At 44.4% G+C, this 22,476-nt stretch overlaps 2 protein-coding genes across 4 annotated transcripts; both read right to left on the bottom strand.

Moving 5' to 3' along the window:
• Window positions 1-2,736: 2,736 nt before the first annotated feature.
• LOC146207047 (uncharacterized) lies at window positions 2,737-13,101 on the bottom strand. Of its 3 annotated transcripts, none has more exons than XR_014705018.1 (3): window positions 12,802-13,091; window positions 11,873-12,041; window positions 2,737-3,160 (listed from the first exon to the last, which is right to left on the bottom strand). XR_014705018.1 is itself a non-coding variant. In XM_084594279.1 (3 exons), exons 1-3 carry the CDS (start codon window positions 12,950-12,952, stop codon window positions 3,035-3,037), a joined length of 426 nt encoding a protein of 141 aa, XP_084450405.1. In that variant the 5' UTR covers window positions 12,953-13,081; the 3' UTR covers window positions 2,741-3,034. The 3 variants fall into 3 exon arrangements, 2 of the variants coding, with proteins under 2 accessions (XP_084450405.1, XP_084450327.1); XM_084594279.1 differs by having other exon boundaries at window positions 2,741-3,160; window positions 11,873-12,021; window positions 12,802-13,081; XM_084594201.1 differs by lacking the exon at window positions 2,737-3,160 and adding an exon at window positions 6,490-6,901 and having other exon boundaries at window positions 11,873-12,021; window positions 12,802-13,101.
• A 2,987-nt stretch (window positions 13,102-16,088) lies between these two features.
• On the bottom strand, window positions 16,089-21,693 carry LOC146207046 (uncharacterized). The gene is made up of 2 exons (XM_084594082.1): window positions 21,326-21,693; window positions 16,089-20,860 (listed from the first exon to the last, which is right to left on the bottom strand). The coding sequence occupies exons 1-2, from the start codon at window positions 21,444-21,446 to the stop codon at window positions 20,652-20,654; spliced, it is 330 nt and encodes a 109-aa protein (XP_084450208.1). The 5' UTR covers window positions 21,447-21,693; the 3' UTR covers window positions 16,089-20,651.
• Window positions 21,694-22,476: the final 783 nt, after the last annotated feature.

The raw sequence follows: 22,476 nt of genomic DNA, 5'->3' as shown, positions 1-22,476 counted from the left end.
GACAAAAAATGTAGGCTTTTCTCTGGCTGTCCAAACTCTATTCAGATCTGCTTACCGCTGTTTTTGCCCGAATTCCATCGCTTTTAATATAATTTATTAACCTTTTTTCCTCGCCCAGCACATTGATGAGCACTGCGGCTACGTAGGGCCCATCGCGCGGTATTAGAGGGAACTGCTCTTGATGGCATAGAATGCCACCACGGTAGGGAAGATTTCTCCTTTGGCTACTACTCTTGTCTGCACCCCTCGCTCTGTTGATGACATTCGAAACGGCATCGCATGTTCATTTACCTTATGGAATGAAAAACGCAAGCGGTTTAACTACTACCGAGGCACTTTTTTGTGCGACTTTTATGCTTCTGAGTGTTCTTTGCTAGAAGCTCTCCGGCACCGATGCTTGCTGCTTGTGCTAGTGGAACGGTAGTAGTAGTGGCGTTCACGGTTTACATTGCTTGAAAGCAGTTTGTCTAGTGAACACTTCGCAGACTTGCAGCTTGTGTCAGCAATACGGCTATTTAATGCAGCAAAATAGAAAAATATTAATGCCATTGTCATGAGGCGAGCCCAAGCTTTTAAGAATGGAATTATGTAGTGGTTGCATAGCATTTGACCCAACAGTCAGACAGATGACTCCACAGGCTGAGAATATTTAGTCAGCCATTTCCTTTCCTGTCCTGTGTACGTACCCTCTCTCTATTTTGTAATGTTGGTAATTTCCTACACCTAGAATAAAGCAGCTTGTGCTCTGCCCTGTGAACCATTTAACATCTCCTATTCTAGACCTGCTCAGCACGAGTGCCAATGCTTTTTTCTGGATAGTGCACCAATCAGGCCAGTAGAAGACTTTACTGCCAAATAGTGTCATAAGCTTGAGCTTATTGAAGGCACTGTGCAGCTGAAGAAAGCCATTTAGCAGTCGCCATTCCTTGCAACTTTCAGGCTCCAGGGTGTTTCCGAAATGCAAATTTATTGAAGAACCCTGGCTAGTTTTGTTCAAGCTTGGTTGCGGGCTAGAGTGCATCATTTTAAATGATGCACATTAGCCAGCTGGCAAATTTGCACAATGCTAACAAATTAGGAACAGCCCAACAGCTTGAGTAAGCTTGAAGCATGCAATAAAAATGGATTCCTCACAGTTAAGCAAGGTGCGAAACTTTTGATTATCGGTTTTCAGATGGGCATCTTATGCACAACAGCTGTACAGGAAACATGGATTTCATGTTTGGCGAAAGAAATTTTGGCTTTGTACACATCTTTGAATGAAGCTGAGCATTGGGCTTTTCAAAATGCATCATTTCATTTTTTGCATGTGCAGCTTTGTGGCCAAGCTTTACCTTAGCTTTGTCACTGCAGCCTCCTTGCACACAGCGCAGGTTGTGCACAAATGTTGCTTGTTTGCAAGGCAAAATCTTGCAGAAAATGTTTCTGCACCTGAACCTATGCCTACAGGTACACCAGCTGGGAAAACTTTTCATGCCATGGATCTGTTTTCAGCCATGTTCACTTGTACCCTGCTGCGGTGGCTCAGTGATAAGAGAGCTTAATTGCTGATCCCAAGGATACAGGTTTACTCTCAGCTGCGGTGGCAGCTGATGGAGGCGAAATGCAAGGCGGCTTTGTACTTTGCGATGTCAGTGCACATAAAAAACCCAGGTGGTCAGAATTTTCTAGAGCTGTCCACTACAGCATCCCTCATAGCCAATAGACATTAAACCCCATAAACCGAACAGAACACTTGTCAACTGTAAACTTCCATGAGGAGAAAACAATCTATGCAGCTCAAAAGCAGGCCCTGTGGCTGCAGACAGTTCACCAAAATATACATGCGAAATTAATTGCAAAATAAAGTACAATCCCTTTGTGCACGTTACATAAGGCATTGCAATCCAAGGCAAGCACAGATGGTGGAGGTAGGTGCAGCGTATGTCTGGTTATCAACAGGCAGTATTTCTGTGCATATCAGCAAAGTATATGGGGTTTTATTTCCAGGCTGTAGGAGGGCCACAATTTTAGCCTCTTGGGAACCTTTATTGTGCACTACTAATACTGCTGCATATCATACGGGCATCTTCGCATATTGCCTCTATTGAAGCAGCATCACTTTTCTATGTAAAAGTGAATATTCTAGTGTCTCATTGCAGGTCTGCAATAATCATTGTAAAAATGTTGAGAATCTTTCAGACGACTGTGTACAAACTTGACTAACTACACATAACTTTCCGCATCCACAAAACCATATGCTGGCTTAGTCCTTTATCTCAGAGCTTCATTTGTCATTGGCAATTGTGCCAGTATTGCCAGTGACAAGTGGCACTTGTCCAACCTGCTCTTACATTGCTTGCACTGCCAATGAAAAAGGAATAGATCTGGTAAATACATTGATTGCATTTTCAACTCTACAGAGCCATAGTTATCCATGGAAAAAAAATGCACATTTCAGTCTAGCACATATTTTTGGCATGACAAAAGTCATTTTATGATAGTGCCACACACAAAGAGTGCCGGTGGCGGTGATGCCTAAAAAAAAAAAAAAAAGAGCTCTTTCGTAAAGTAGTTCAGACAGCAGCTTCGCTGACAATCTAGAATTTGTACCTGACAGTTACTCTGACCCCGTTTGCGATGTGCATACACTGGTAAAAACAAAACAAAGATGGCGAAGTGACAGCATGCTTTACTAATGAAGGAAACTTTTTAGAATTAGAATGGTATGAAAAACATTACAACTAAACCTGGTGATGTTAGTATGTTTTTCGGGAGTTAATTTGGCAGTTACAGGGTTAACGTGCAGCTAACTCCATATAATTAGCATCAATTAAATGCTGTGTATCTTGGGGACCATCATTAACAATGTCATGCATGTGAGCCATCACATGCTTGAGTTCATTAAACATACAAAATATGTAGGCACCTTTTATTCAGACAGCATTTGTATACAAAATCAAAAGCACCATGGCAATGTCAGAAGCAGCTTAGGCATATAATCACAGCCTATTTTGAACATGACGTGGAACAGGTTCCTTAGCCCTCATATTTTTCAGAGTCGGCTAACAAACAGATGTGCATTTGCAAAAACCTGCATGGTATGCAGATGAGCCATTCCTGCCACTAACAAAATGAGCCACTTCACAGATTTCCATATGGTCCTTCCAGGTTTTGAACTCTGCAAAAAGAAAGATTTTCCAAGTTGTCAAAAGTGAGTATCAAAAAAAGATAGCTAGAAACAGAACTCTTGTAGACTGGAAAATACAAAAAAAAAAAAAAAAAAGTACAGGTATTGCCAACACCAGCGGATTGCACAAGTAAACTGCGTATGTTGACATCAATTTTTGGAAGCAGATTTCAGAGGCTAGGCTACACTGCCATGCAGTCAGCCATAACTACTGCTGGATGAATGTCAACATATCCAAAATGAGCTAGATAACTTTTCCTTTGTTGTCCTTTGTGTGCCTTCATAGAGGCTCTGACTAGGCTCAAACATGGCAAATAGACTTGTCCTCCGCACTCATTAGTTCTTTACAAAGCCTGTCACTGGAAAGGCCTAAAGCTTTTCCTATTGGTTCATTGACTTGAACATCTTCGGTGTAACTCCGCCTGGTTGGGTACTTGAAACAAAAGTTTAAGAAACACTATCACCAACCAAATTTTTTATTAGAACCCGACATTTCGGGACCAACTTGGTCCCTTCCTCAGGGGCGACTGAAGTTTGAGGCCCGCAGTAGCAGGCACACGTGGCGAAGTCCAATTGTGTAGCAGAGCCAGGGTAGCGTCCCCGGATTCCTGTTCACTGCTGCAGCTGTCAGCCGGATGAACCGAAAAAAGACGTGACGTCTTTTGAAAGAATTCGTCTCCACATCAAGTATGTTCACCTCGTCAAAGGTGATTTTGTGGTCGGCACATTCGCAGGGGTTGCTTTTCGAGTTCAATTGCCGAGCGTCATTTTTGTGCTGCAATATGCGCCGACATATTATTTGTTTCGCCGATATTCGAGGCAGAGCACTCGGAGCACGAGATTTTATAAATAACGCCTGGTTATTTTTCTTTGGGAATACGGTCTTTTGGTAGCGGCAGAAAACGGCAGACTGTTGAGGTAGGTTTGTGCGACACACAGACGTGTTTCCGCAGGATGCGTGCAAGCGCATCACTGGTGCCCGCCACGTATGGGAGGACAATGCGAGGGCGCTTCGTCGTTTCCGTGCTGACCGACCCTCTTGTCCTGCTAGCTCGACGACGGGAAGCACATTGGAATAAAGGCGCGTGTATAGCCATTCTTCTTCAGATCGGCCAAGCATAGGCCGCTGCCTGCTACTGCGGGCCTCGAACTTTAGTCGCCCCTGAGGAAGGGACCGAGTTGGTCGCGAAATGTTGGGTTCTAATAAATAATTTGGTTGGTGATAGTGTTTCTTAAACTAGTGGTTCATCACACCGATTAACAAGCTACAAGAGCCTACATATGCTCTTTGCAACCTTGTGTTCTTATTCCATCATTTACTATCAGCCAAAAAGAACTCAGTACTCTGTTTGACAGCATTATCTGCACACTGGATTCACTTTTATTTCGTTGCAACAAGGTGCCAATCACGACAAAGGCACTGGTCATCGAACAACAGAATGCCCAGTGCTCAGTTTAAAGGCAGCAAGGAAACAGAGGTAAACCTGCCAAGTACAATGATCAAGAACAATGCAGAAGCAGTGTTGTGTTGTGGCAATTATTCGAGGTAAATCTCTGTGCATCATCATTGTACAACAAAAAGAGTAAAAGCTGCGTCCAGGTAGCGTAAAGCGTGAAAAAAAAAAAAAAGCTTTGCGGTATGACTTCCCTCTCAAAGAAGCAATGGCCCAATGCTCTACATTGAATGGAAAGGTAGGCAAAAATAAACATCAAGCAAAATATAAACAGTGTCTATCAGTTATAATAGGGCTATAGGCACACAACATACAATTTCTGGACATGTATCATCCCTGGGGTGCTGTCAGCAGCATTTGGGGACAATTCCATAGCCCATTTCATCTAGATGAGTGAACTTGATTTGCGGAAACAGCAGCATAAAATTTATGGTTTTCATTAAATCCACGATGGTGATTCAGCATCCAAACCTAGAGTCGGTCTGCTGGCTTGTAATCTTCATTGTCATTGTAGGTTACGTTAGGCATTGGTGCCTTGCTGGCTTTTTATGCGCAGCTGGGCGAGTCGTCGGGCTACTTCTGCACGCTGAAGGTAGGCAGTGACACTGAGGCTGTCCTTTTCCGTTACATGTGGCATCAGCATGACATCGAGCGCTGTATTAAGGCGAAAGCCTTTAAAGGGAAACTGCACTGGTTGTAGATTTTGATGAGTTTCAAGGAATCAAATGATTACAGCTTCCAGGTTAAACATGCAAGATATCTTCGCGCTAGCGTTTCAAACAATGGCGCAAATAGCGATTTAAACCGCTTCAGCTATCGAGCTTCTCCTCACCACACAGCGACGTGTGGGGGGAACATAATGACATCATTGACGGCACCGGTATGTTTCCCGTGTAGAATGGCTTGGTTGAAAGAAGTAAAAACAAGGCTACCAAAATTGAAGGCCCAGAAACATTGTTTGATGGCATCAAAAAAAGGACCGCATGATGTGGGCGAAGGTAACGAAAAGAAAAAAATATTACCGTCCTTGATGTCATCATAGAGCTTCTACGCAGTCCTTCAGTGCTGTGAGGAGAAGCTCGAATTGTAATCGTTGATTACTTCATCAGTTTTAAAGATAGCACACAAACACAAAGCATTACCGACAGCTTATGGAGAGTCAAATTCCTGAATGTCGCAGAATTCTCGAAAAGTGAGGCAGCTGCGCTTTAATGGCTCATACTGTCGGCGTTCGTTCGGTCACAATATAGCTTTCAATCAAATTACATCACCTGAAACCGAAACTAATGTCATCGGAAAAATAAAAATCCTGCATCCCTCGCATCGCCAGCCTAAGCTTTAACCAACTGCGCCACGCCCGGGATCGTGAACTGCACATAAATCTTGTCTACAGTGGTTTGGTTTGGTTTGCGGGATTTAACATCCCAAACCGACTCAGGCTATGATAGATGCCGTAGTGGAGGACTCCGGAAATTTTGACCACCTGGGGTTCTTTCGCATCGCATAGAACACAGGCGGCCTTGCTTTCGTCTCCATCGAAAAGCGGCCGCCGAAGCCCGGTTACGATCCCGCATTCTTGGGAACAGTAGTCGAGCGCCGTAACCACTGCCTTGTCTATCGTGAGGATGAGTTAAAACACACATCAAAATTCTCCTTGTCTGCATGATGCTGATGCGGCCACTCCCCTTTGTAGCGAGGGATCACAGAGTTCTTCATTAGGCCAATAAATAAAGGAGTAGAAAAAGAACAAAAACTATACCAACTGCTGTGCATTGGTCAAAAGTCCAGAAAAAAGAAATGAGGAAGGAAAAGAAGGTTTACCCCACCAGTCAAGGCGGAGAGTTTTTTGTATTATGTGGCCTTTTGTCGGCTTCTCTCTCAACGACGCTGAGTGGATTCAAATCTGGACAACTAGGAGGCCACAAGTTGGGAGTGATGTGGTTATTGGAAGTTGTTGGCCAGCCACTCGTGGGTGACGCGGGCGGTGTGGGCGAGAGCCGAATGTTGCTGAAAGACACAAGGTTTTCCTTTCTTTAGAAACAGTATCGGTCCAGAGCTTCACAACGGCGGCAAGCACCTCTGCGTACTCGGCAGTATTAATGCGGAGTCCTTCTGCAAAACAGTGTGGCAGCATGACATCGCCCTTGTTGCTGACGGCTGCTGACACCATCACACACAAATTTTGTGTGCAATGCTGTCGGCACATCATTAGCGCTTCCGTAAAGCCATCTTTCATTATGGCAATTAGCTTTTTGGTCTTGATCGAAGTTCTTTTCATCTGAAAGAAAAAAAAAAAAGCATTCCAGGCTCTTCAGCTTGCCTAGCAAGCGCTTGGACCAGAGCAGACAATTCTCCCGAGCTTTACCACAAAAGAATTGCGCCCTCCTCATGACACAGAAATGGTACCGCACGTCCTCGTGCACAGCAAGCCTGACAGCTGACTCTGCGACATCGAGCTCCTTTGCAATGGCCCGCATTGACTTCTCTGGGTTGTCACTCACGATGACTTGCAGCCTCTGAAGAAAATCAGGTGTTCTGACGACGTCTGACCGCTGATTGTGTTTTTTCCTTTTCGCCACAGATGCCACGTCACCGTCACAGCACATCAGTTCTGTTCGCCCCTTGTTAACAAAAGACCTCGCTACATTCAGAAAGTTGGCAATTTCCAAGTCGCTATGGCGCGCGGCCAGTGCGATGAGGACTGCATGGCGTTTCATTTCCTGCGTCAACTTGTACGCTTCCATTATTCAACAAACTGCGCAGTATAAATGATAAGGGGTCAACCAACAAGAAGCCGCATGCCTAGATACATATGCTGAGCCTGCTGGTGTCTATGGCGATAAGGAGTAGTAACCTCAAAGACCTCATGCACCAGTGAGCTACGAGACTGCTATAACTGTGCCTAGTGACGGGCAATCAAAGTAGCTTCAACATCCTCGAGCCTTCCCTCGTTAAGTAATGCCGAAAGTTGGGCGAGTTGGTTAACATTCATGATGGAAAATAGCGCAAAAATACACGAAGGACGGAAGGAAGAAAGACACGGACAAGCGCAGTTGCGAGTTAGCGCTTGTCCGTGTCTTTCTTCCTTCCGTCCTTCGTGTATTTTTGCGCTACCTTCCCTCGTGAAGTAAGTGGTCAAATTCATCATTCGCAAAGAACACGCAGTGAGCAAAAAAAAAAAAAAAGAAATTACAGGCTCTCAATTTGTGTTTGAAGTTTTCAGGTGCAATCAAATCTATTCGCTGCAACCCATCATGCTTCGAAAACCTTAATGAAAAGCATGGGTAAAAAGTTGTTCAGAGTGCAATATGAAAGACCTGCAGTAGACCTGCAAGTAGTGCTAAAGGAACACTGAAAGAAAAAGTAGGCTTGCAGCGATGGTATACTGGCTCCTAATCACAAAAACACCACTTTCACTGAAAACAAAACTCTTATAAGGTAGAAAAAAGAGAACAGAAATGCAGGCATTGCAGAAATACAGAAATCGCAAATGCATGCACAATGACATGCAAGGGATCCCGGAGGCTGCCTAACATGTATTATGGTTGCATGTTTGAATTGTTAACTTTTGTTCCAAAAATGGCAAAAAGACAGGCTAAATATTGGAAGCCAAAAATAAATTTGCGCTTGGCAGTGCCACAGGCAGTCAGCTTCGTTTTGGTATGTTTTGGTTCTTTGAAGTCACAGCTATGCATTTGGCATCACCACATGGTTTCATTTTTGATATACATGCTTTGGTTTACAAGTGCGGAGCAGCAGAGTTTTCCTCTGATGAAGTTCATGCCTCAGTAAGCGCTTCTCTATTGAAAAATCTGGTATGAAATGCACACAGGATTAAGTTATAACTTACTGGGCAGAATAAACCTCCACAGACCCGAGTGGAGCTGGGAAAGAAAAGAAAGGCTGGAAAAAGTAAGATTTAAAATGGTATGGATGCTTATAAAAAACACCTCGAAAGGGATTTAATGCTAAGTCCTTTGGAGCTTTAACTGAATGTCTTAGCCATTGCGCCACACGAACAGCTGAGACCTCTCGCATTACATTACTTGTGTAGTGCACTTGCATTTTTTACATATTTTTCACTCACCCCTAAACAGTTGCATCCCAAGTGTGCTGAATGCTTTTGCTGGCTGTTAATAGTGTCACCGATGTCTCATATCTATGATAAGCATAGGATTTTGCCAAAATATCTCTATTTCTCTATTGTCTGCTGTCCCAGCGTGCATGCACAGACCTTACTGGCACATCAGTTTGCCATCTGCAGGGCAGCGACGCTAGAGTACACCACATAAGGTGTAGACACCCAAGGAAGCATTGAACGAAAGGGAGCTCGGTTGGTTCATATTAAGAAATACAATAGTGAAGGAAACGAAATAAATTGAACAAAACAGGCCCTGTGTACCCCTTTTTTCTTTTAACTTTCTGCCACAATGCATTGTTCACCCCTTGCTGCTATTCAAAAAAGACCATCTGTAGCAGTCTTTACTCGTCACTCGTGATGGTAGCTCGGCAATGTCAGTGGCCGCATCCATAGCTTCGCTAGCTACAAACTTTGCCGCCACGTCAGCGCTCGTACATTCTATCCTGTTAGTCAAGTGACCTCAACTCTAAAAAGCACCGCATGCTCTGTGGGTGCCAAGGTCAAGATTCACTGCGAGAACTTTGCAGTCAAGCTCAGGATCTATGCCTGGTGCAAACAAATAGACGGCTTTGGCGAACTGTAGCTTTAATTTCAGCTGCTGCTAGATTGCACTGCTCGCTATGCATCAAGAATCACGGAGTCTATGTTTACACCATCGTTTGCGTCATTTTCGCAAGTCTAAATCCCTTGGAAGGAAAGCAGACCTCTTCAACTTCAAATCGAAATATCTCAGCAATAAATGTGTCTTGCTGCCGGACAAGCGACAAAAAAGTCACGAAACACTGCACTATTAGATTCTAGCAACAAAAAATATTGTGATGGGTCCCATACTGCAGAAAATCTGGCATCCATGAAAAATTATGGGCATGTATCTGGCAAGTGGCAGGAAGGTGACGCAGCACTGCAATGACTGTCCGTCAGGTTGCGTGACATCACAAGGCCACATGACATGACCAAGTCAGCAGGTGCTGCCACACAGGGTGCTTTTTATGGTATCAAGTTAAAAAGGAAAACAAAGAGAACATCGCTTGGAGCAATTATGCGCCACTATTTGTTTCTTGCAGGTGTATCCGTGAAAAAGGTTTGTGCATGCAGGGCTACCTGGAATCACTTGAGGCAAATCCTTGAAGCCTTTGTTATGAAATATTAAAAATTGTAGAGGTTCAGCTCTCTTTGAACCAAGTCAAGAGCATTAGCCATCGGCCGGTGCCGCATTTGTAGCTGCCGCTTCAGTCTTGGCTTGATTCCGCATTTGGTAAGCTTCTTGGCAATAGGCTAGTCTGGCTTCTCGTTCGATGTCTTGGCAACCTGTCTGGCATGGTTGCAGTCTGTCTTTGGCACAAGTGGATTCCTCTACACCACACTGCCTCCTTTTGTCATGCCGCCTGGTGAATTCGCCCAACACTATGCTCGCGGTCTCGACTGCACTTACCCAGAAATGTTTTAAAGCAACGAACAGAATATGGGTGCACAAAACACAGACAACAGAACATGTTGCTGCCGCTGCAAATGAATAAACGAAATAGCTATTAGAAATGACAGCAGTGCCTACTCTGCTGGCAGAAATCTTGAGCAAAAATTTCTCATCAATTGGCCCTAATTGGCTATACAAGGCCATGCGACATTTTCCCATGAAAATAGCAGTGACTAAAATTTTTCATACTTTCACAATCATCTTTTAGCAAATAATGACCTGCTTTTGTTTCGCACTACATGCGCCATAGTGTCAGCAAATAAATTGCAATGCTGTTTGTACAGCAAGCGACTGCAGGCAAGGGACACATCTGGGTGATATTTTTGAGGTAGTCGTGTAAGCCAGATATCGCCCAAGTTTCTATGGCAAAAAAATTATGGCATGTAATTTCTCCCTAACAAAGATTACCAAAGTACTGCCTGCTGAGAACTTATTCTCGGCAAATAATTTCAACAGTGTATGGAGCAGAGCATGAATTCGGGCAGCCCGAAAACCTGGGCCGGGCTGGAAAATTGCCATTTTTATTGGTCTGGACCTGGCTCGGGCTTGACATACAGGCCTGGGCTTGCAGCTTGCAGTGGCGGAACCAGGCCAGGCTGGGTAAAGCTGTGTATGGCTTCTTTTGGAGATGGAATTCGAACACTAAAATCATTCCAGTGGTTTATGAATGAACCACTACTAGTACATATGTTGACAGAGAATGAGAGAAAGCTCATTTGTAAACAGAGTTTAATCAGTGCCACTCGGTACTTTGTCCAAGTAATTTAGTACGAACATGCCGGGCTACATTCAATGACACAAGTGAAAAAAGTTAAAAAGGAAAGGCTCAAAACTCTATAGCGAACTGTACTACAATGGAGGTGTTATGAAGTGCTGTAACCTGTCATGCATGACACAGCCCGTTTGCATAAGCACGTGCCTACTGAAGTACTCAACGCCATCAGCTTAGGATTTCTCAGCAATCAGTGAGCAAGAGGGTAGCTTCTAACCTTTGTGTTACTGCTAACGGCTGGACATTTGAAGCCTCATAACAGCCCACGGACAAGGACCTTCAATTGACTGTTCGGCAGGCAGCCATCTGTTTATAAAAATTCTGACTGTCTGCTTTGCCACCCCCCCCCCCCTCCAAAAAATGTCTCTACGCTACAATAAATGCTGTAGGATAAGAGCTTATTGCTTTAGGAATCTTTACATATCCAATAACATATACATGCACAATGAACAGACACTACCGCTTTTCGTCTCCACAGAGATGTGGCAATGTGGCTGTGATTTCTTCAATGAATATGTAAATTTTGGTTTTTTCTGCCCTAGCCCACTCATGTTCCTGGGGCAAAGTTGCCAGGGGCAGTCTTTTTGTAGGTGATTAAGCAAAGAACTTGCACCAAGAGCCAATTGCTTATAAGGGGTCATAGTTAAAATGCCCGTAATCCATACCTTTTAAATGTACATTGTGCTAGATAGCTTTACATAAAATGTCTTCTCAAAATATTCTTCACCGAGCCTTTGCTTCTGTCGGTGCTTTAACTGTGCCCTTCTCTACCAAGAATATTTTGCAAGGTTTGTCTCTCATCTTGATTTATTGTTATGTGCTAGTTAAGCAATACATTTTTAAGGTGTCTGCTCAGACTTACTTTGCAGGTTTGGCACGGGCCCTGTCGTGGAAGCGCAGGCCGGGTCCACGGCCATGTAATCATTGCCGATGGACTTGGTACCATGGGCCCGGGATGGTCTTCAAACGTGGGCCAGGGAAGGGGCTGGAAAATCCAACCCGTGCAGGGCTCTAGTAAGGAGTGTAAGAAACTAAAGGTACATACAGGAAAGAAAAATCGCACACACATAAGGGGAGTTCAGTAGCGAGTTCATTACTTCGAAGCACCGCTACGTGGTCTCCGTGCTACAATGGAGTTGTCTAAACGGTATTTACGTTATCATTTCTGTTGTCTCAACAGAGCTTATCCTTTTGTCGTACCCGACGCAAACTAGGTAAAATTTCATCAAGGGTACGCAGAATATCATCCATATAGCTGCCGCTTTTGGCTGTAAAAGGTTCAGTGCTAGTTTCGAGCTTTTGGTGCTCAATATGTATCACTAGTTTCAAGCTACAAGCAGATCAATTAAGGGGAAATGAGGGTGCTCGTAGTGATGCTCGAGCGATATCATAGGCAAGTACTTCACCCGGATGTGATCAAAACGAACAGCGTATGGAGAATCGGGGCCAAGAACGAAAAAAAGCATAAAATGAGCTTCGTCGCCCTAAGCAGCTAATCACTGACGAGTGCCGTGAGTATCTGGTTGATAAAAGACAAAGCATCAAGCGCCAGTCAGCAGCATCATAAGACAGTGCAGTGCTCGCCTTCAACCGTGCTAAATTGGCGCGTGCTGTAAGTGCATACCTTGGCACAAATCCCTGCAGTATGTGACAAATAAGAACGGTAAGCGGACAGCATATAACCACGAACATCGCACGCAAAAGGGGCAGCTAAAATTTGAACATGGCGGCACCTTCATTGGCATGCTTTGTCCACAACTAAACAAATCTTTTCACAGAACGGGCACTAACCTTTCTGTACCGAAGCCGCAGCAGATGTGCCAGGGTTGTTCACGGCGCGCACACCAGTCAGTTCGATCGCACCCGTCCGTGGAACAGGCACAGTCTCGTTTACTACAACAAAAGCCACGGCACCAAACCGCCGCCGCGGCACCGGCGGCATCCCCAAGCAGGGTGGGTGGCGGGCGATGAGCGGTAGCCCGTCGGCACGCCGTGCCCCCAACTAGGGACAATCCGACCTAGGGATTGCTAGGGATTCAGGGCGACTGTCCAGCAAAAATCCAGGCAACACTGGCATTATTCATGGCGAGTTTTAGCCGCTCCCCCCAGCGGCCACGAATTACAGACGCTAGCGCCAAACTCCCCATTATAGGATTACAGCGGGCGGGGGCGCGTAAAAAATGGACTTGACGGGGGAGGTCGTATAGCGGACTGGTCCAAAAAAACGGTGCGCTGAAGGGGGTGTCGGTAGGTTGCTTCAAGCAGCGCGGGTCGCGCGCTCGCGTGCGCCCGCGCCCAGGAAAACGCTCTGCCCGTGGATTTTCTACCGCATCATCGTTCTGCCGCGGCGCGACCGGCTCGCGGCACGAACAGTGTGATGGAAAGAAAAACCACAAGCATAGCGCTCTCGAGGGCGCAGGCGCTCGATCAAGCGTACCCGACCGCAGCAAGAAATAGCACATAGAACAGCAGATATTGTTTCTCTTTTTTTATTAACTGCACGTGACAACGAACAGAAAATGAAAAGATGCGACAAGGTATCCCTCACACACGCACTTTACATAGCTAACAGTTAACAGTAGTGTTATGTGTTCTGCGCTAACTTTGCAATCTTGCATGCTTGATTTATCACTACCAAAGAACCCAGTTTGCCGGCACTGCTCCTGTCAACATGTGTACAGTTGATACGAAATTAAATAAATGATGCACATATTCATTATAGGCATTCCATACCATCAAAGTAATGTAGAAACATGAGCAAATACCTGCGTTCTAGTTACCTAGTTTGGTATTTGATGCAATAATCACATGTCACTGTGCTATATACATAACCAAAATGCATGATTAAAAATTTACACTACCCTTCCTGGAAGAACCGTCTTCTTCGAAACGCACGTCTCTCCACAGTACATGAAGGTAACAAGTTCAACAACACGAAACACAGCGGGTATCGCCGACTGCAATGGCCAGCACAATCAGCAGACGAGATGGGTCAACGGAACTGGAGGTGCACGCAGACAAGTCTCTCGTCTCACGAATGGGCGAAGAGCCAGCAGGAATGAGATGCACAGGGTAAAAGAACCGCGACGAAAAATCGCGACTTTGGCCGATAAGCCAACACGCAGAGAATTCACAGCGCTAGGCTACGCAGAAGACCGACGCAGACGACAGTTCTAATTCAAAACGAGCGGAGTCGTAACGGTTGCAGCGGTTCACGCGAGGACGGAGCAAGCTACGCAGCGCAGTCGGCGGCGCCGTCAGTGCGAGGGGAAAATTTAGGCGCGAGGGAGAAGTCCTCCTCCCAGCTTTTTCTTTCCTCCTTTCGCCCCCGCTTGGGAGAATTAGACGGGACGGAAGTGCCCCTGACTTTCCGCGGCCCTTAAGCCATGAAAACGGCATATTTTAAAGCCGTATTGCGCGTGAAAGAATTATCGTACGGCACCCAAATTTTGTAGAATGCGTCAGGACGGAGAGAAGAACCTGTGGTAAAAGTTTCACTACAATATTCGAATGTCAAAAAAACCCCGGAGTTGGCCTTTAAGCACCCTAGCCTGCTTGTAATTGGCTAAAGCCGTGATGTCGTCACACTTCACATGTCTGAGCCTCGTCATTTTGACGTCACGCTCTCAAACTTGAGAGCGATTTTGAGAGCGGTGCGTAATACGGCCGCCGTATTACGCACCGCTCTCAAAATCGCTCTCAAGTTTACCTGGGGCCCGATCCTCGACATTCGCCTTTTCGGCCATGTTGTGACGTACCCGTGACGTGTAAATTAGGGCGGTGCTAAATCGCGTGTACACAGAAATTGATGACGAAATTTAAAAAACAGGGAAAAAAGTTACAAAAAATTAACGCCGTCGTCTGCTACTTGGCGCCGATTACAAAAATGCCAACGCTGCGATGCCGAGAAGCTGAAGGGTCGGTGCGAACCGTGTTTACGCTGCAGGGTAAGGCTGAGGAGATAGTGAGATACTTACGTATACATTGCGGTTGTACTGTACTATTAGTTACGGTCGTTGCGACCACAGTGAATCATAGTACACACGCTGTCGGACGTCCAGCAGCAGCTAGGCTGAGCGAACGGCGGTACTCGACGCAAACCCCACAAACAGCCGGTCGTCAAGTGTGAGCGATGCCTGACTTGAGATGCGTGCATGTGGTTAGCTGTGCGTAAGTTTCATTTATGGACTTAGTCACGCAAAGAAATCGGCGAGTATCAGGATCGAGCTTTGCACATTCACCTCAGCTAGTGGGTATAAAGAAGTTGTTTACGAATACTGAGAATTGGAAGCGTCCAGCAGATTTTCGGGCTGCAGTTGCCACTAGAGAAGAGACACACCTGTTCGACAACAACGCTGACCTTCTCAAGGTATCACTGCCGTTGGAAACTGCCTGCGGCAGCCCACCGTTTCCATCATGTTAAGTCTGTTACGGCTACGTGTCGGCTTCAGTGGCGTAGCGTGCGGATATCGGCCCGGTGAAGCGGCGTAGTGAAAACACGCATAGTGGAGAGCTCGATTAGGCCATATACCTGGCGATCTTAGCCTGCGCTGACATCGGACCACCTTTAGGATGGAATTAACACGCTGGCGTGTTAATTCCATCGAAATGCGATCGTCGTGACTGGGCTACGCACATACTGCGGGTCAGAGCCGGCGTCTGCATGGTTACACTTTTTATTGAGCCATCGCGGCGGGGACGTTTTCACGCAGCCGCAAAAATAAGCAGATAAGATTTTCTGGCAGCAATGAAAATGCAATAAAAAGTGTAACCATGCAGATGCCCACTGGCAGCAACGGGTTAGCTTTCACGCTGATGGCATTTAATGTGCCCTGAATTAGACGTACATAGCACGTTGTATGCACATTTCACCGCATGCAGAGTGTCACTGTGTTGTGGCAGATGTATTAATTATCTCGTTAAAATGAAATAAAAATCTGTCGGTATTATTGTCCTTGGTTTCTGAGCATGTTGCATAAAAACATTTTATAAAAGTAGCAACACTGCTCGTCTGATGCAGGTACACATCACACCACAATGTCACAAGTGAAACAAAATTTGTCAGGTACAGCCTGTTCCTTTGCTACTGTTTACCAGTTTTGCACTTGCAATAGCATCTGGCACTTTCTTTCAGTGCAGCAAGATTCTTCAGAGGAGAGAAGGGTGAAGAGGTCAGCTAGAGAAATGCCTTCACTTTTTTTATTTGACGCTCAGGAAGTGAAGGAACAGACATGAAGAGTGAATATGATATATGATGCCTAATTACAATGAGCTAGATGCAGTATGGAAACCATTTTCTTGAAGCAATTGTCATTGAATGTAGCATTCATGCACACATTAACCAGTGCACATGCTACACAAAGCCCGAACCTGTCTCTGAGTGAAGCATGGGAGCCAAAGGGGAAAACAAGCGTGACTTTAAGGACACCGTAAGTAAAAAGTAACAGCAACAAAAAAGGAAAACAGAAGTATGCACAGGGACAATATTAGACAAAAAGAAACATGAATTGCAAGGCTGATGTGGCCTGCAGTACATTATTTTTAGGAGAGACAGCAACGCAATCGGGTGGTGTTCTGGATTTTTTGGCAAAGGGTCATTATTGCCAGGTGATAATACTGTATGATTTGTATTGGCTTTGCCATCCCCTGTGTGCTCTTCCAGCAATGCATAATGTCCAACGTGCAACTAACATCCACTCTCTACACTCTGACTCAAAAACATGCTCAAATGAACCTCACCTGAATACGGGCATAAATATGGGAATAAAGCATGGAATTTACTTTTTCGATATTCTGATTGCATATCATTGGAAAACTAAACGTGATGGCTTGTTTAAATGAGCGTATGATTTGCAGCTAGTGTGTCTTGTATGCATGGTTTTTCCAACAGGTTGCAGTATAGCTTCTGTCCTTTATTTTGGCAAAACATGCACACTTTAAGAGGCCTGCTACTCACGCAACACATTCCCTGTAGCTTTAAACAGCTCGCCATTGACTAACAATTGGTGTATTATTTGCTTTCGGTACTTTTTGGCATTTTTTTTACATGCACCTGACATCAAGCCTTGCTTATAAGAAAAATGAAAATTACAATATACAAAACAATACAAAATTTATTTACAGCACTCCACACTCTACAATACACAGCCTAAAAAATGAAAGGCTGTCACACATTCAAGTAATTACAGTATTGTACTTGTACAGCTCATCGCCATATCTGAAAGGTGGCACGGCCTTGGAGACCAAAGAAGAGAAATTAGTTATACAAAGCAAGGGAACACAAGATAGGGTCAAAAACCCATTCTCCAAGTGTTTGGCCCAAGATAACCCCAGCACCAGCAAAGCAAGCACCCACTGTTTTACCAAAGAGTACCCAACACCACTGAGGATTGGTCCCCAAATGCTCAAACCACTAGGCTGCAACTACAGTCAAGGGATGCTATGCATTCCGCAGTATTACCAGTATCAAAGTGATGTCGTATGTGCCAAGAGTTGATGTATTTAAATTTTCGTTTCTGCCTAAAACAATCATTGAATGAAACAACCTTGACCGAAGCGTATTTGAAAAAACTTGTTCTTTAAAACTTTTGATAAAGAGTTGGAAATTTGTTGGGCCGCCTAAATGTACATTACCCACCCTGTAACAGCCCGGAAGGGCTAACAGTACTTGCAAATAAATAAATAAATATGGAACTCGTCATTTAAATGGCAGTCGGCACCTGCGACAGAGCAAGTATTCCCTGATTCTGTTATGGACAGGGCAAAGGTAGTTATAGTGTGTGTAAGAATGATTTTATCTGTGCATAAATGCCTGCCACACCTAGAATGCTCCCTTTATGCAGTCTACCAAAAAGCAGAAATGTTTGTCTCAGGAAGACAAGCCTTAAGCATTATTTCAGCAAGTCACTCAATGTGACGGCTATCAGGCAAACCAGCACAGCACTTGAAAACTTCATGCTCAAAAAACAATTGTGGGGACACGCAAGCTCAGCATTTACCGCTATGACACAACAGCTTTTATGGCTCCTGTCTGCAGACTCTCATTCGTGTGAATCGACTTTGCTACTGCTAACACCTAGTATTTATTCTATGATACATATCAGTAGCGTATACCTGTAAGTTATCCAATTATGTGGAAGACCACTTGTCTAGATACCTATAAAGCCCACTGTAACCAAGCTGTACGGATGCGTTTCCATGGCCTAAGGGTTGCCTGTCCTATTATCCAAAGATCCTGCAAGGTTTATCACCTCACACATTCATCTCAAAGGTGAAGCCAGAGACATCACATTGAGTACTCGGCCATGTCACCTGTCTGAAATGTGCCCAAGATTTTCCCCTTACAACGTCACATTTTGTGCAGAAAAGAGGCTTTAACGTTGCTGCATCAAAAAAAAAAGCAAGAAGCCAATAGCTGAACATCTACGCTACATTAGACTCTGCTGGCTCGCAAGACATTTGACCACGGTGCCAACAGCCAAGTTATAGATGTAGCTGTGGCAGAGGCTGTACCACAGAAACAACAGAAGAATGTGGTCAAGATAAAATGAAATCGCTTTGTTCACAAATTCTTCAATACATCATGAAAAAGAATGGCTCACTTATGGATAGTATGACGTCTACTGTGTTCAATAGGATTGTATCTTCAGGAAGTTATCTTTTGAATGCAATCTTAAGAATATATTGTGGTGTTCAATTTAGGCTGTACACATAGCAGACGTGCAAAATATGGAACACATTCTGAGGGTTAAATGCAGAGAGGATTGCTGAAGCTGATATAATAGGAAAGCATAGGGATACTAGATAACGTAGAAAACAAATGTGACAATAGGATAGGTGTAAGTGAAACTAGTGCAGCTGTCACTTATGAGAGCAAAAAGTTATACAACTCAGTACTAGCACAATGGTACAAAATGTTGAAAAGTGATGATGAAACAAAAGTGTCCTTGAAAGTGCTTCCACATAAATGAGATGAAAGTGATTGGCATAAAATGTCTGCCCCTTCCTTAAAATTCTCAATTTAAAGCTCACAAAGAACAATGAAGATAAGGCTACAAAAGCAACTAACAGAAAAAAAAATAATGAAGCAGTTATACACAGCTGCAATCATTCGATAAACATCTCGAGTGATGAAGCCATGCTTCAGTGGCTTAGAGCATGAATATGTGAGCTTTACCAACCCTCCTTTAACATATGTGAGTGCCGGAGGGCATGTGGCAGCAGCAAGAATGTGTCAAGAAGCAACTGGCCCAGATAGCAGCCTCATAATAGGGGTATGGAAGGTCTACACACAACGCTATCATGGAGGGAGATATTTTATGGAACAAGATATGTAGCAATGTACAAAAGGAGCAAAGCATTTTGTAGACCTGCAGTCAAAAATTTATGAAGGACAATCTTATCAAAAAGATTTTATTTCATTCCTGCGCTTGTGCATCATTATTGTGACTATGGGTTATATAGTGAACATGAAATGTCAAGAAATTTATCTCGTACACAAATGAATGCATTCTTTCCCCTGCGAAGCCACCTTCAAGAACTTTTGCCAGTGGGTGCACATGCACATCAATATCACCTAGTTACAAAACAGAGAAGTCAATAGTTGCCTTTGTAAAAAAAAAATGAATACAAAAATGTTCATTGATAGCCGAGCCACACAAATGATGCAGAGGTTAAACAGGTTATCTGGGATCTTGATTAACATGACTAAAAAGCATCGGTAATTGCAGTGCAAAGTGAAAATGGCAAATTTTGCAAAAGTGGAATCTAAAATTGCCAAAATGGGTTGACAAGTTGGCGGGGCCCTCATTTTTCGTGCATACAACAATGAAAGACAATGACCACCAAATAGATGCACAGATTAGCCTTGGGAAAACTAGTTGATTGCTGTTCATCTACGTTCAGCATATGAAGGAAGCAATAGAAAACAAGCATAAAGGCAACCAAATACAAAGAAGCACAGCTCGCTTCACTCTACAGTTCGTGGAAAAACACAGTGGGCACCTCACGTTTCACCCTAGTAGCACACAAGATAGGTGTAACGAAATGGACTCTGCTATGGTAAACGACTGCAGACACATCCACCAGGGTACACGTATGTCAAATATTCTCACTGAAGTAGTATGTCGCAGACTGCTTGCTTGCCACAAACACCAAAGTGGATTGTGAACTATATGTGCACGCACGTCCTACTCAGAATGGCACTTCTGGAGGTAGAAGGAGAACGTTTTTGTACCTTCCTGCGTTTCATTGACATGAAGCACTTAATAAAATGCACACTGAGTTTAAGCAGAACACAAAAAAGCAAAGTATACAACAAAGAATGACAGCTCTCAGCGAGGGCCACAGCACTTGTAGAATACACTCAGTATGTCTACAGATGGTAGACAAAAAATTATAGCACCAAAGAAAGGTTTGGTTTGGTTTGTGGGGTTTAACGTCCCAAAGTGACTCAAAGTGACATTGATCACTTGTGGCATATATCAAAATCATGACAGCGAGTGAAAATCTCAAGTGCAGGTGATCAAGTTGTTCTTGTCCAAGTTAATATAAATGTTGCATGTCCTCTTCCTTGTACTTGTCGATGTTCCTGCTGCGATTACCATTTGCAGGTGGCGTCAATGTCATGTGATCTGCACACACTACAAGCTGTAACGATCTTCAAAAAGAGCTGTCCATCTGCATAGCACTTCACATCTGATGTGGCCGTCCAGGGACAAGGCGTGGCCTCCCAGATTATACAAGCCTAGCAGAGAGGTTAATGATGTTGAATATGGCCCCAGGACTTCTCGCCCACATGATGACTCGGATCGGAAGTGCTGCAATGGCTGCACAAGGTCCACACGATCACCTGCAAATGTTTAGTGCCTAAATTATATGCGAATAAAATATCAAACACGCATGGCACAGGAACATTCAAAATCATCAATGCTGCAAGCTAAGCTGCGGTAAAGTGTAATCTATGAATGCAAGAAATGGTCAGTGCAATACCTAAGTGAACCATTTCCGTAACAGGTAAAGACGGGTTGGTGGCGGAAATTGTAGTGCGAAGGTTAACTTTTTTCTATTTTGCAACTAAAGGAACGACTTATATCAGGCGATTTCACATTACTTTCCTTTCTCGGTCGTCGAAACCATTAGCCAAGAAATCGTGACAACTACGAGCACACTCAGTTTTTTTTTTTTTTTTTTTTTTTCGCCGCATGCGTCCTGTAAGTATTCCTTTAATCTTCAGTCATTTCCCGCCTGCGCACAACTTGAATGCGAATGACGCTGTATGAACAGTCACCTTTGCAGGTTTTCCTATTGCGCTTACCTCTATGATGCTCGACGTGCTGCAGCATTTCCAGCAGATTGACTGCGTTGCCTTGCTGGCCGACACCCATCGAGAAGCCTGACACATTCCAGGAGCTCGTTGCTCGGCCGAACGAATACATTTCGTGCCATCCTACATCAGAGGCGTTCACCACTGCCGATTCCACCCGAAACACCCGAGCGCAGAGCGATTCTCGCCTCGGAGTTTGCAAAGCCGCCACACTACACTCCTCAGATCTGACTGTACTGACGAGCTATCTTTCAAGGCAATTTGACAGCATTGCTGTGCTGCAGCAAATCCTCGATCACTACTTGCAGACGACGAACTGCACGAAGACCACTCGTAAGCGTACCTCCCTCCATGGCCGCCGCCATTGCTGGGTTATTATAACCGCGCAGACCAATAATTTCTTACCATGGAAGAAAGGGTTTGAAATAAGAAAGCAGTTAGCGCCGTCACGCGGCCGCACGCTTCTGCCCCATTAGAGATTGTCTCAAACGTCCTTTATTTCATATGCGCTCATAATTTGCCTTTCTATTCCGTTTAAAAAGCCATACAAGGTGTATATAAAGTTATCCTTTTACTTTTAATAACAAGCTAAGAAACTACGGTAGGCTAACGGCTGCATAAATCAGCTTGCCTGTCGCCATAGTCTCATTAGCATAATTCGGGCACCTCGCCACTCGGCGAAATTATGGCGGCCAAACGTCAGCATTTTCGGTAATGGCGGCACGTCAGTTACGTCATGACGCGTCAATTTGACGTAATCTAAATATGCTTGCGTATCACGTGTTTCACGTGACATAGCTCCAGCCAATCAAATTTGAGCATCCGCTCCTTCCCAGTATGCCATTATTTTCATCACATTGGTTAATCGAGCGTAAGTGTTCTCCAAACCACCATCAGTAACTTTGCTTCCACTCCAAAATCATTCGTATTTGTCATCCAGGCAACAAGGATAGCTCCGGTTGAAATCAATTTTCACGGCTACGTCATTTTGACGTAACCGCTAAAAGTGCTTGCCTCAACTGATGGTTTCGCGCCACAAGTTTGAAGCACGTGACTCTTTTCTGAGCCAATCAGAAAGACAATATGGCGCCGCCAGGGGAAGGCGAATATCGAGGATCGGGCCCCTGAACTTGCAGAGAGCC

The sequence above is a fragment of the Amblyomma maculatum genome, chromosome 1, assembly GCF_055883805.1.
Source record: "Amblyomma maculatum isolate TAMU_Amacu chromosome 1, ASM5588380v1, whole genome shotgun sequence".
NCBI classification, from domain to species: domain Eukaryota; kingdom Metazoa; phylum Arthropoda; class Arachnida; order Ixodida; family Ixodidae; genus Amblyomma; species Amblyomma maculatum.
The sequence above is the reverse complement of the archived record's forward strand: the minus strand, read 5'-3'. Positions and strand labels throughout refer to the sequence as shown.

Bases quoted from the DNA above. Each gene is read 5' to 3' on its own strand.
- LOC146207046 (XM_084594082.1), bottom strand. From the start codon at position 21,446: ATGTATTCGTTCGGCCGAGCAACGAGCTCCTGGAATGTGTCAGGCTTC. The intron at 20,861-21,325 runs GTAAGCGCAATA...AAACATTTGCAG, and splicing joins GCACGTCGAGCATCATAGAG to GTGATCGTGTGGACCTTGTG.
- LOC146207047 (XM_084594201.1), bottom strand. From the start codon at position 12,952: ATGCCGCCGGTGCCGCGGCGGCGGTTTGGTGCCGTGGCTTTTGTTGTA. The intron at 12,022-12,801 runs GTTAGTGCCCGT...ACTCCTTACTAG, and splicing joins TGCGGCTTCGGTACAGAAAG to AGCCCTGCACGGGTTGGATT. The intron at 6,902-11,872 runs GTAAGTCTGAGC...TTTTTCTTTCAG, and splicing joins GCCCGTGCCAAACCTGCAAA to ATGAAAAGAACTTCGATCAA.